The sequence below is a fragment of the Podarcis muralis genome, chromosome 1 (genome assembly GCF_964188315.1).
Source record: "Podarcis muralis chromosome 1, rPodMur119.hap1.1, whole genome shotgun sequence".
Classification (NCBI taxonomy): Eukaryota; Metazoa; Chordata; class Lepidosauria; order Squamata; family Lacertidae; genus Podarcis; species Podarcis muralis.
In genome coordinates, this window is record NC_135655.1 from 136,580,549 (window position 1) to 136,595,133 (window position 14,585).

Genomic DNA, 14,585 nt, shown 5'->3' on the forward strand with positions numbered 1-14,585 from the left:
GTGACACAAGCTTCTGGGTTTCACAGAACACTTCTCTCAAAAGTGTGCACTAACTTTAAAGCATTGGCCCACCTACTTTAAAAATAAAATAAATAGAAAGTAACCACACAGAGAGAAGTCCGCTTACCTTACTTCTAGTTGTGCCAGCATTGCAGGCCAGCCCTGCTTCTCCCCCATGCTATCCAATGCAGAACTGCTTTTAATGGAGGTTTTCCAACTGGTGGGGAGTCAAAACAGTTCACCTTGTCGGCCTGGAAGCAGATTCAAGCCTACTGGCTGAATTAGCCAATAGCCAGCAGGCTAAGAGGCAGACTCTTGATTGGGAGGGAGAGAGGCCCAACTGAACCAGCAGGTTTCACCTCGGTCTGAACCTCAACTATTTAAAGAGACCCAACTCCCTGCTCCACACGCAGTTCCTCATCAGATCTCCCTCCGCCCATCCCTTATTTTAGCCTACTGTTGGCTATCTACTTTACCTTGCTATGGACATTGTTGCTCAACGTATTCAGGGCTGGGCAGGAATTTTCCTTCAGGCAAATTGGCTCAGTCAGGGGGTTTTGCCTACCACATAACAATCATCACAACTTTGGTTGTGGATTGGCCTTAGCCTTAGTTGGAGGGGAGGTTGGAACTCTCTGCCTGCTCCTCCAAGAAAAGGGTGTATCCCAGTAAAGGGATCTGGCAGGATGAGCTTTTGTCTGGACGCCCAGGTGGGGTCCAGGACCATAGCACCCGTCAAGACAAGAATTCTGCTGAGAGAATCCTATTTGATATAAGTCATAGGTCCTCCCTGCCTCAGGGTCAACCCCTTCGGTAATACTGCCAACACATGGGCTAATGCCTAATGCCTATGCTAAACCTCTTACATCTGGAATCAATAAAGTTATGGCCTTATTTGGCCCAAAAGTATTGTTTCTTGTCTGGATCTTAATTATAAAGTCGGGGGGGGGGGGGGGGGCACAGTGCCTGGCCACACAGTTAAGGTTGCAGTATAGGAGTAATTCATATTTAAGCTCTAGTAAAACGTGGGGCTAAATGCATGTAACTGTCCGCATACTAATACCTAAGCCAATGCTAGTAGAAAATGATTGCTGTGGTAGAACAATGTCTGCAGTTGCTGTAATGCACAGTAATGTGGCAGCACTTCAGAGCAGAGATGCAGAAATGTCATTCTGAGAACCACACCACCCTTTTGCTAACTCCTTTTCTTTCTCCAGTCAGTTCTCTATCCTTTAGTGCTTTCCCTAGCACATGCTCTACTTTCTTTCTTTCTCCGCACCACCACCACAGGTTGGGGCTTCCACCTTTGTTATTATGCCTCTCTTTTTTCTGTTTCCCCACCCACAGGTTTCCTTGCAACCCCTTCTTCTCAACCTCTTTTTCTTTGCAATCCATAGCACTCTTCTCTCTGTATCACTCCGGGTCTCTGTAACACGGGACCATCTCTATTTCCTTCATTCTTTTTCTCTGTCTCTCCACCGTCAGGTTTCTGTGCACTTCTGTTTCCCTCTCCCCTTTTTCATGCTTTCTTTGCCACACAGGTCTCTCTGCATCCCATTACACCTTTCTCTGCACCTCAAATGCTACCTCTTTGTTCTCCACAACACCACAGATCTCCCTCACTTATTCTTCCTTGAGACTCTTTTTAGTCAGACCTCCTCCACTCAGATATGGCAAGCAAAGCTTTCAGTCCCAGAATTTCATGGTAAGTGAAATGCAGAAGCTGGAAGGCCATATAGTGTGAATGGCTGGCTGCAATAAACCAGGGTGGGGGTGGAATAAGACCACCCACCATAGCTGTCAACTTACAGATTTGAAAATAAGGGACCAGCAGCCAAAATAAGGGACCTGCAGCCTCACCTGTTCCAGGCACTCCAGTCTTCCTGTCCTCCTGCAGTCTGGTCAAACTCATGCTGGGTAGCTTTGAGAACACTGTCCAACCAACTTTGTAACCAGAGGTTCAACTGAATAGAATCTGAATCACATGCACCACAAGGCCTATGCAGCCTCAACTTAAGATGGCTCCCCGGCCTGGCCTTGCACTGCAAAGTTTGCAGCAGCACATGCAACAAAATGGCATCCAGCACTCAAAAACCCCCTCAGCTTGCATTAACTAGCCACACACAAGGCATGCAAGCTCTACCCCCCAGTCATTCTTAGACTTCTTATTGGGTGAGCAACACAGCCAAGCAACACAGTTGGAGCCTCCCTCCTCCCTGGCCGGCAGGGAGGGAGGGAGAGGAGCTGCTTCCTTTGAAATTTAAGGGACATCATTTAAGGGACATTTAAGGGACATCCATTAATAAGGGACAGCAGCGGGACATGGCGCTGGAATAAGGGACTGTCCCTTCAAATAAGGGACACTTGACAGCTATGCCACCCACATTCCTCTCAAAACCAGGGAGAGGAGAAGCAATGCTGAAGTAGTGATTATATTAATTGGGAAGGGCTGTAACTCATGGGTGGAGCATGTGCTCTGCATACAAGATGTCCCAGGTTCAACAGCCCTTGTCTCTAGGTAGGGCTAACAGAGACCTGCACCTGAGAGTTGCTGCCAGTCAGTCAACTATATTGGGCTATGGCCTGACTCAGTGCTAGGTGGCAAACTGCTGCAAACGATGGGTGTTTGGAATTTTCCCAGGGGGCAGCAAAGAGATGAGGAACGGGGTGCAACTGGCCTAGATTAAAGCATAATATCTACTAACCAATTGATCCCCTCTTAGGAACATACGTACTGCAAGAGGGCTAAAGCTTTCCTCTCTCTTCAATGAGCTAGTCTTTCCAGCTAGCCTGGTGGGAAATGATGTTCAAATCACCTTCCAATTCTATGATTCTATCTACCAAAACCTATATTATGTCCTCCTCTCCCACCATCCTGTCACACTCTGAATAATAACGTGACTGCATTACTGGCACATGGAAAGGTGGAACTGAGTTGTAAATCTTTTGTTTAACTTGCTCTTCCCTCCTATATTGGGCAAGGTGAGTTCCTGAGTGCCCACTTCCATTCACTACAATGGGGTAGTAGAGAGAGGAAAACTTCAAGGTTTACATAATGTATATTGATGGGTGGTCACTGAATAGAAGGACTTATTAAAAACAGCAGTGCTACCTCACCAGAGCAGGACCAGGTACTGCCAGACTGATGAGGCTCAGTAGACTCGAACTGGAGAGGGCAGAATCAAGCATTATCCCTATTTTAACATGATAGCCGTAAGGGCTTAGATTACAATTCTGTTAGCATGAATGTCTCAAAATTAAAAATGAACAATTTCCCATTCAGTTTTAAAAACTGAATTTCCATAGAGGAATTCTAGCACCTGGATTTTGAAATTCATGCTACTTGTCTCCAGCTCACAGTTAAACACAAACATTTCAGCTTTGACACTGAAATCTGTTATACAATGACCTGGGTCCAGGCACTATACTCTGAGTTCAAATAATTTAACACAGTAGTCTATTTCCAAACAATAAACCTATTTGCAGCCACAGAGCTTGCACTTCTCAAACAGAAACTCCTCCCCATAGCATATTGAAAAATGCATCTTTTGAAACTGAGGGGACTTTCAAACCAGTTGATGACATGGCACTGGGGTCTGTTCAAAGGGGAGGAGTCAAAGACCAAAGTCCTTCTGACTTAAGTACAGTCAGGAAGAGCCCAACCACTTTTTCCATTTGGACAGCGTCTAATAGCAAGAGCCACTTTATTTGGTACAGAACCCCTCTTTGTTTAGAAATGCATTGTGTGATGGAGCAATGGCCAAAGGAAAAATACACTGATGTAGTAATGTAACTTTCATGTTTGACAATGCAATATGTAATGTCGGATTATGTTGAGTACTATGAAAAATACAGAACAAAACTCATTGAGATGGGATGCTGTGTTCCTTTTCCAATACAAAAATAGAAGAATGTCAAGATGCAAGGTTGTTTCCTTGGTAACAAGCTCACATTTGCAACTGGATGGCAGTGAAGTACTTGGAAGAATACAGTTCCTATCATTTTTTCCAAAATAGGAAAGAAAGTGCTTTTTTCAGATGCCACTGCTTAAAAATAACAAAGCAATTAATTGTTTGTCTCAAAGAATAGTAATTTTGTTGAGAATGCAGAACAGCATCTCTCTAAGAAATGGTATGAAGACACAAGACATGCAAACACAGAAGAAAAGAGATAATTAAAACACATTTTGTACAGGGTTTTCCATTTCATCAGTGCTGAGCTTTACAGAAGATGGTAGATGATCAATAATGGGAGATAAAAGCTGATGGGCGCATTCATAATTTCACATCAAAGAGTGAAATTAAATTTTAGCATAATATGTTTGAAATCAGACCCCTGCTTTCAAATGATTTCCAAATTTCCCCCCTAAAGCTAGAGGGCTTGATTTTTTGGAAGTCCAAATGTTACTTTAGTTTAATTTATTGGCCCATATTTGCTTTTCCTTCTTGGTTAGAATTACACTGAAATCAAAATGGCGTAAAAAGGGGAAAAAAAGAACAAAAATGGCTACAAAGTATGCAGAGCCAGAGAGAGAAGCAGAATGAGTTCAAAAACCATGTTTAAAAAAAGATAAAGGATAAATTGATGAAGAAAAGTAACCAAAGAATGCAGCAGGGGAGGGGAAGCAAAAAAGGACTGAAGAAACAGAACCCTGATTTCTAACCATCTTTTTCTTCTGTGTGATGAAGCTTGGATGGATGTCTTCGGCAGGTGCGCCATTTACCAAGACGCTTGAAGAAATTCTCCTCTTCATCTCGTCCATTCTCCAAGCCACTTCCTGGCCCTCCTTCAGACAGCTTCACGGCACTAGTGAATTTCACCTAAACAAAAAGAAGGTGTGCCATTCATTGTTAATGCCCCTTCTTTAGCTTCTTCTGATGTAACAGTCCCTCATTCCCATTCTTCTACATGCAACATTTTGAAGCTCCCAAAAGACTTACTGCTAAGTGCTGGGGCATAAGTTGAAGAATGAAACCCACTAGGGTCTACTGCAAGACAAAAACTCATGTGCCTTGGCCTTCATTTGCTGCTAAATGTGGGCAGCTGGAGTCCTACAAGGAAAGACTTGCTCTTTGAGCACCTCTGCTTCATGGCCTAAGGGAATGGATTTTGTGCTTTTTTTCTTGTCAATGTCCCAATATGCACACAGAAAAGCCATAATGGATTATGACTGTGCATAATGGGAAATAGCAACCTACCTAACACATCTGTGGATAAAAGAAATGGACAACATTTAGATACTTAAAACCACCCACAAGCATTAACAAGTGTAAATGATGCTAACTTAGAACCCATACATGGCTCCTTCCCAGAAAAAGGTGGTTTTAAGAACAATCAAGTACGAGCTTCCAGTAGGGTTGTTCCTAGTCTTTGTGTTGCAGAACAAATTAAGAGACTGTCATCTGTATTGCGAAGTGCACATTTTCCATCCTCAGACTTATTCAACTGTTACTGGTCATCTACAAGGAGTGAGACGTGACAAAAACAAGTGCACTATGCATATCTCCATACTTCTTCATCTCTCTATGAGTTCAAGGAAACTTATTTACCTTGGAACTCTGCCGGATGAAAGAGAGCCGGTCCACAGAGCTGATGTCCAGAAGGTCTTCCACACCATCTGCCAGACCAGAAAGGGATGAGCGTTTCAGCCAATTCCCTGTTTGTACAGAGAACATAGAAAAATGTGAGCATGTGTGTGAATCTACCAGCAGTAAATGTGGGTACCAAGGAAGCTACATCACATGACAAAAGGTTGGCACACATGTTTTATATGAAAGAGGTTTTGTACAGAAATGGATGGTAATAAATATGGAGGAAGACTGAATAATATATATTCTCCAGGTGATGCTAAAATATGAACAGAACATTTCTCTGAAAATGTCTGTGCACTGATACATGGAAAAATAGAAAATATATTAAATGTTATATGATAATATCATGCGAAGAGGCATAAATTTACCTAAGGGGAGTTTGAGTTTCTTTCGGAGTGAGATCCTCCTTGAGCGAGAGCGGGATCGCCTCTCAGTGGTTGCCCCTGAGTGTGCAGTTGTGCATTCCGAGGTATCCTGCTCCGACTGGCTACTAGTATCACTCGCTGCACTCTGAGATTTGAACATCTTTCGCCAGAAATCTTTGCGCCCTAGGGCTGCTCCTTGCATCTGCTCATCACTGCAATGGAACAAATTGCATGGTTTGTAACGCTTAGCCAAATGTACCCAGGAATGCACAAAGAATGGGAGCACCTTGCCTTTTCTACTGTGCTCTAGCGGTTGGAGGATTGTGTGACATTTTGTTAGCTTTCTTTGGTGCTCAGCTTTGTCAAGAATAGGCTAGTAAGGCACAACATTGTTCTACTTAACATTTGCTTAGTGTTCTGGATTCTCATAAACACTCAGTACATGGTCCTCTGATCCTTACAACAACCCTGTAAGGTAGGCCAGTGTTACTCTCCCTGTACTGCAAATGGCGAGCAATGCCAAGTCTGAGAGAGAGGTTTTCCAAAGCCATCTTGATATAGTAAGAGGCTGCATACACAGCATGCTGTAGATTTAATCCTGGGAACTGTAGTTTACCCCTCCCAGAGCTACAATTCCCAGCATCAGGATTCTTTAGGGGTGGGGTGAGCTTTACATGTATGGTATGAACACAGCCCAAGGCTACAGGCTTATGGTACTGACTGTTTTTGTTTTTTTTACTAGAATCACAAGCTCCACTAACTAGAGCACAAGATAGTGACTTTGCACCCCAAGACATTGACTGCCATAATTTGCATAGACAAATAGAAATTACACAGATCGCAAAACTCTCAAACTGGCTAGCACAGTTGCACAAAGACCCAGCTGTAGGCAACCAATTACCAGTAATATCCATTTTAGAGGTAAGGAACACAAAGGCTGGGTTGTAAAGCTATTAAATGCTGGGTGTCACAAAAGATTTTATTTCTTAGATTGCAATTGTCAGGCTATTGGGAGTGAGAAATCCTTACCAATCTACTGTAAATCACTTTAAGATCTCCCAGTGGAACCCAACCCAACTTCTGCCCATCTCTGGTATAAAGGGCTATGCCAAAACAGCGAGGCACTAGAAGTAGCAGCCCACGGACCAACTGATCACCTTTTGGAAAGAATCCTCTCTAATGCTCATGATAATTATTTCACACACACTCTTCAACAAAAAAAGCACTTGTTGTAGGGATGTGTCATTTTCATACCATTGCTCTCAGCCCACTCTTTTAATGTAAGGATTAGATGTAATGTAATCATATCCATATCATTAAAAAATGTGATTCATTTCCTCTCCCTGACAGATGGCATAATCATAGCAATGGAGCTATGGGTAAACAGGCAAATCCTCTGTGGGGCCATGTTTCAACCACAGACTGCATGAGAACTTGAGTGAGCTGGCCATTAACTGTTTGGGCAATATTAAATTAAAGATTGAGCTTTATGAAACAAAATATCCAAATAAACAAACCATACACAAATCAGGGTTGTTCTGAGTAATTATCTCTTGTGCCTTTGCTAATTGTACAATCACTCTTCAGTTTAATCCAATGCAATTATTTCTATGGACTTAGATATTTTCTACTGCAGCACTGAGTACTATGCACAAAGAAGTCATTAGGGGGAAGGGAAAGGAAGAAAGAAGGCTGGAAGAATGAAGTGGAGGCAGTGGCAGATGGTAATGTTTTGATTTGGTAGGCAGCAATTTTTAACTTTGCTGTTTTCATTGCAATAGGTAATATACAGCACTTACTTGTGTGGCATTACACAGGTGCAGAAAGCCGTTGTCCCCCCCACCCTCAAAAAATAAAAATAAAAATTCTCTGCACATTTATGGACAGAGAAAGAGCTTCCATTTAAATGAATCCAGCTATGATCTTCAGACGAGATTGACTCCATACCTCTTATTTACAAATTAAGACATACCAAAAGATGTTTTTGACTTCATGTATTATTTACACCCACATCTCTGTTGCAAAAAAACCCCCCTAAACACACAAAAATCTTTAAAGTGCGAGGGAAATTTGATTTCCATTGCATGCAGTTCCTAATCCTCCAGGGCAGCTTTAGGGGGATGGGTGCAGGGGGAGGAGAGGGGGAAATCCATTGCATAAGTAGACCTCAGTCCATGCATGCAACAACTTAGCTCAATTCTGCCCCTCGTGTAGACATTGATAACCTCATCCTTCGTTACTTCAACTACAGGCGATGACTGATTAATGCAGGGATCAGCAAATTTCTTTAGCCATGGGCCGGTCCACTGTCACTCACACCTTGTCGCGGGCTGGAGAAGCAGCACCGGGGGAGGGGGAGCTAGAAGAAGAGGTGAGGGGGGCAAGAAGTCCCCACCCCCCAGCCCTAGCTGCTGCACCTACCTTCCCAGGGGCTGCCGCCACCACCACCACTTCTTCTTGTGGGTAGGCAGAGTGAGCTCGTCTGCTCCACTCTCTGGCCCACAGGAGCACCAGGCAGACGGATGATGAGCGGCGCGAAAGGGCTGGCTCTGGAGAGGGGCTACTTAAAATGGCACTCAGCCAGCTCCCTTCCTCCTCTAGGCAGGGCAGGGAGAAGCCAGGAGGAGGGAGGGAGGAGGCGCCACTACAGGGGGTGTGTGTGGGGGAGAAATGGAATGGCGCGGGGGGGAAATGGTGCAGCCCAAACGAACAGAATCCTCACGCCGATCCAAGGACAGTCTGAGGGCCAGATCCTGAAGGCAATTGGGCTTGATCCAGCCTGCGGACCTTAGTTTGCCAACCCCTGGATTAATCTGTGTCCGAAAAACACGTAATCATGCACACACACACACAGCACTGAACCCAGAAGTGACTGAAAACATTACTAAATGTGTCACAAAAAAGGTGTAACAGGATGGGGCAGGGCATAATGGGGTGGGGGTGGGGTTGCTTATACATGATTTGCCAACACACACGGGCCGGGAACAAAATATTATTATATTATTTCACAAATGGATTCACAGATGACCCAGTCCCACATTCCATACTTATCCATGATTTGAACAATTCATGATGGTAGCCTGTCTGTTAAAGTGTCAGCACAATTCATGCTCAGAAGGGTGAACATTTGTGGGTTACATCAATTAAGGCTAGAATATCTAATGGTGGTGACTAGAATGCTTACCAGATTTCTTGGGAAGACTGAATATACCTTTGAGCTCCAAAATATTTACTTACTGCTCTGGAGTCTGCATTGGGCGGCTTGAGATGTAACTGCGGCATTCATCGGGAGCTGAAGACGGTTGTCCTTTGTCAACGACAACACTTCCCACTTCAGATCTATGCAGACGAAACAGCCACATGTACAGTAATTTTTTTTTTGAAACCCCTACCTTGTGTTCCTGTAATATGAAGTTGGAGGTCCATGTTCCCATTCTAGGAATTGCCTCATCTGTATGCACTGCCATCACAAATCTGTCATGACAGGCAACATGCACTGAGGTGCTCAAAATGTGCAATAAATAGTTGACGATCCACTTTTAAAGACTCACAGCTTGATACATACTCAGATGTAAGTCCCGCTGTGCTCAAGAAGACTAACTCCCTAGTAAATATGCATAGAATGGCAACATAAATGTGGATAGGACCACACTCCACTTTTCAAACACTCTCTAGAAAGAAACAAGCCTGCAGAGTGAGCTTTAAGTCTGGATCTCACAGGTACAAATTATGATCAAACTTGAGGTGTCTGCTTAAGTCAAGAGTCCTTCAGTCCTGCTTTGTGGATATCTAATGGGGCGAACTTTGAGATGATGAATAATCTGTGTGCAGCCCTTAAGTGTGCTTCAGAGCCATGGATTTCATTGGACTTCAAGCACACTAAACTGTGCTCTCTGTTGCATCAATATCAACAAGGTCTGAAGGAGAAGATTTGTGTTATAAAAGTTTTTAAGCCCTAGCAAAATTGTGTGAATATCATTTATCTCCTTACTCCTGCATACTCCTTATGCTGAGGTGCTTGGTTCTGCACATTTGCATTAGGGGAAAGGTAGGACAGGGCATCACTCAAACATCTCTGTGCGTTTTGCACTTCGGTTACAAACCTTTTACTGCCTGATGGTTTGGGCTCCTGTTCAGCTGTTTCCTCTGCTCTTCTTCCTGGTATCAACTTCTCAGCACTATCCAAAAGGGCACTAAGGGCTACTCTTCTAAAGACATTCCCATGAGCCTCCTTGATAAACTGAACCAGTTGTCGGATGTCACAATACAATCCCTATGGAGTGCAGGATTAGAAAGTGAAAAGGAAAAAAAAGAATGGAAGATTTAATGTGTTTGGAAGCCAATTGAAGCAAACATCATAATCATTTCCCCCGTGTCATGCTTTGAAGCAATATTGGCCCAAGCTTCGGTCCTTTCGTTTTCAAGCAGCCGTAACTAAGAATCTCAAAAATATGAAGTAAATTTAACCAATAAAGTGTTTTGGCTTTTTCAAGAGTTGCCATCATCTCACCCAACATGGAAAAAACTCATTCAGGTAAATTAACGGTGATTGGATTAGAAACAAATGTGGATATTTTACATAAAGATTTTGAGAACTGCAGAGCAGATTCTGGAAGGCAACATGATTTTCCACTGAGAGAAGTGGCACAGCTCTAGTATACAGAGGATTTAAATTTGTGTTAATTGGAAATCTTTGTCAAAACTGGAGTCAAAAGAAGTGCACACAGTCAACATTTTCCTTATGGATGAACTCTGTCTGGTGCTCTCTCAGGTCAACAATAGTATCAATACTTAGGCCACTAAAACAGTATGGAGTGAAATTAATTGTGCTAGGGTTTCAGTGTTGTCCTTACCAGATTCTCGGGGCTATGAAGCTCATGTGTAGTAGAGGCACAGCGGGTGATAAGTGATTTGAACATGGCACTAACAATAATACCTTCCACACTTTGGGCAGTAGACTTGTTGTCCACTGTTGTGAAATTATTTCCAAAACCAGCCTTGTCTGCAAAACGCAAGCATTAAATAGTCAAGTTGAACTGTTCGGTTTTCACAAAAAAATGGCAAAATCTGAATCAATAATACTCTTGACATCTACAGCTCCTATGTTTTGTAGCAGTGTCATTTCTCTTAAGGAATCTTATGATAACAGACTATATTTACTAAGGTTTTATTAAAGCTTTTCCATAATACAATAAGATAAAATAAGCTAATCTAAATAAAAACAAAAACACATATTCTTCTCTCAAAGGTAGCTCTTAACCCTTATCTCACTCAGAAAGCGGTGGACCCTCCCAGCTGTCACCTGGGACCTTTCCTTTCTTCTCCCAGTCTCTCACCCTGTGAGATCTTCCCTTCCCTGCATCTCTCTTGGGGTCCTTCCACCACCCACCTACCAGTTTCATGCGTGTGCAATCTTTGGGCCCAGACAACAGTCCATAGCAGAGGACATCAAATGAAAGGAAGGAAGGAAGGAAGGAAGGAAGGAAGGAAGGAAGGAAGGAAGGAGAGGAGAGGAGAGGAGAGGAGAGGAAGATCTTTTTTAAAGGAAAAAAAGAAAAATAAAGTGGGGAGGGAGGGCTTTCCAACAATAGCTTATACTTACTGTCAGTGACTGGCTCCATGCAGAAACCTAGCAAGGCATGTAAAAAATCCACCACATTGTTGAGTGAATCCTTGTTTACATAATCCCTCATGGTTTGCCGGAACTGCATCTTATCCAGCTTGTACAACTTTGTGAGGCAATTCTGAGCCTATGGAGGGAAGACCAGGCACTTAGGTTCTGGTGACAGCAACCATGTATTATTTGGAGAACAAAGAAAGAAACTGAGCCTGGAACAGCCCTGCATCTCCTCTTCATTGGCCATGTGTACTAAATGAGAAGGCGTAAAAAATGCTCCCAGTGACAGAGCTTCAATGTGAAGGGACAAAAAAATAATTGATAACAGTTGGTCATGGGTTATCTATTACAACACATGACAGGAGAGATGAATGGACACACAGGGTTGCGATTTTCATAGGGGAGCCGTGCGTCACCCAGAGCATGCATTTCTGCCCTTCGTTCAACTCCCACACCAAACTTTGGTTCCCATGCAGTGCCAGCAAGGGGTACAGTCTTGGCAAGTCTTGCCCTATCGAGGATGCTGTGTCTTAGGGATGACTGGTTAATCTTGGATTCCATTTGGCCAACTCTTTCAGTTCTCCAGATGCTATTGGATCCAGTCTAGCCAGGACACGCAAATGCATGCACACGTACACACAGACTGAAAAATCAGAGCAGTTCAACCAAAGCTGACCATGATGCAGTCCCATTAAGTGGGCATTGATGTAAATGGTTAAAAAAAATGGTTGCCCAACAGTACAACACGGGGGCAGCCGTTGTTTTGAATGGATGGTGGTCTTTTGTGCACAGAATTACACAGGAAGTACTGTGTGACCACTTCCTGCATCATTTTTAAAGCATCTTTACCTGGTGTGGCAGAGGTGCCATGCTTTGAAGCTGTTCTAACCAGCTTTACACTGTTATAAGCAAGAATGAATCAATTTATTTCGGTCACTGACCAGAGTGCAAATAAGCAAGAAAAATGGCAGGATGCCATTAGAACTCACAAATATTCAAGTGTGTTTGTACAAAAGTTTGTGTGTGGACTTTTTAGAATTTCCCTGGAATTATCCTAAAAGAGCTATACAGAAATGTGCTGGGGTGTGTTTTTAAATGTCTACATGTGGAAGCAAGATGGGGCAGATTAGGAGGGATTCCTCTATTTCTAACTGGAGCATTCACATACAGCACAATGCCCCTTACTCACTCCTGTCCTCTGGTGCTAAATCACAGGCTTCACAGTTAAGAATCATGAGTGCAGAAGGTCTTGCCTTCCGCATACAATTCCAGACCAAGATGAACGTTGTGAGCTACTCAGACCAGGAACTCTACAAAATGGTTTAAGAATCCTGCTTCCATCCATTGTTCTGCCATGGCATACCTGATGTCTCAGCCGGTCTCCAGAGAGCCCACGGTGACCTTCTCCACAGCCATATGCACAGCCCAGAGACTTCACAATTTTTATCAGCATTGTCAGGGCCAACCTGTGTGTGCTTGCTGGAGTGCTTTCCTCCTTAGCAACAGGGGGGAAGAGACAACAATATCCCATTTTATTGCATGAAGCAGATGTATATAGCATTCCAGGTTGTTTTTGTGCTCCCAGACAATCCAATCTAAGACAATGAACGGTGGGTTAATCAGCCTCATATAACCAACATTTACCTTGTCTTCCTTTTTATCATTCTTTTCATAAGGTCTTCCTCCACCTTCTCCTCCTCCGTCACCTCCTCCTCCATCTCCTCCACCACTTTCTCCTCCTCCTCCTTCTCCACCGCCATCTCCAGCTGCGCTGGCGGGGGCAACCCCAAATCCAGAGGTTGAACTACTCAGAGCCCCCTTGAGTTGGAAGGAGGTCTCGCTTTGTCTCTTCTCACTGGGTTCATTCTCTTTGTTGTCACTTTTCCTTCTGATCTTCTCCACACAGGGCACCACACCAAGCTGAAGCAGGCATTCCACAATATTGAGGGCCACATCACAGATTCGGGAGCTGATGTCGTGATTCAGGACCAGGAAAACAGCCTTGAGAACCACCTTGGAGGATGAAAAGCAAGACGTTGCAAACAATTTTGTTCTTAAAGACAGCATTCAAAATCCTGGCTGAGCTGGCAGCAAAGACAGATTTTGCCATAGGATTCACTGCGGGAACTTTTATGTGGTCATTTACAAAGCATGGTTGGTACGCCACTTCAAGGTAAGCTTGGTTGTGGCGTGATGTGCTGTGCACTGAGGTGTATGCCATTTATAGAAGCTTACCAAAGCAAGTCTCTGTCTTTACTCTTCAGCCAGAATTGATCTAGGTCATGTTTCTAACAGAGTTGCCTTTTAGCGAAACCATAATGAACTTGTCATAAGAGGTGAGAGAGTAATGCACCAGCCACAGCAGTTATTGAAAAAGTACTTTGGGATCAGAAACTGAGAGTGTTTCATGACTGGACAGTCATTAGTCTTTCACCTCACAGGTTCAATTTAGAGGGAGTTTCTGTCAAGTGCAAATTGCAGGGGTGAGGGACCTGATTCATAATGAGACCACAGTGGAAGTCAATGCACAGAAATGGACAGTCCTTCAAATTGCTATTTATATGTTTATTCTTATTTCTTATATTTATTCCTCGCAAAATAAATATTTATCCAAGAACTCCAAGTGGTTTACATATATTTAGAAAATTAAAAATGCAGACTTCCGGCGGAGCCACAGCCATTGAAAAGAAGTTCAAGATAGCCCTCCGGGGAATCTAGAGCAACACGGGGTGTTTTAGAAGTTTAGTGAAGGCTAGGCGGACCTCGGAACCTCAAGAGGATTATCTTGGGGGATGTGGCACCTGGCAGTGCCCGGTCATACTCTCCTGCTCCCTGGGTTTTGCTAATAAATCCAGAGATGGGATCAAGCTGCAGGCACGAAGGGAAGGCAGCACTAACCCCGCGCTGTGCAGTCTCAGGCTTCTAATGAAAGTGGCAAGCTTCCAAGAATAATAAAAAAAAAGAACCTGGAACTATAATTGGGAAAGTTTATTTGACCATCGCATTGAAATT

The 14,585-nt window shown here is 43.5% G+C and overlaps 1 protein-coding gene across 1 annotated transcript in view; it reads right to left on the reverse strand.

Moving 5' to 3' along the window:
• UNC80 (unc-80 subunit of NALCN channel complex) overlaps positions 1 to 14,585 on the reverse strand; it is a 170,247-nt gene that overhangs the window by 112,551 nt on the left and 43,111 nt on the right. The window contains 10 exon segments of the mRNA XM_077919672.1: positions 243 to 269; positions 4,646 to 4,820; positions 5,550 to 5,656; positions 5,960 to 6,168; positions 9,194 to 9,295; positions 10,060 to 10,229; positions 10,810 to 10,958; positions 11,559 to 11,706; positions 12,937 to 13,068; positions 13,218 to 13,586. Coding sequence (XP_077775798.1) covers positions 243 to 269; positions 4,646 to 4,820; positions 5,550 to 5,656; positions 5,960 to 6,168; positions 9,194 to 9,295; positions 10,060 to 10,229; positions 10,810 to 10,958; positions 11,559 to 11,706; positions 12,937 to 13,068; positions 13,218 to 13,586 — 1,588 coding nt within the window.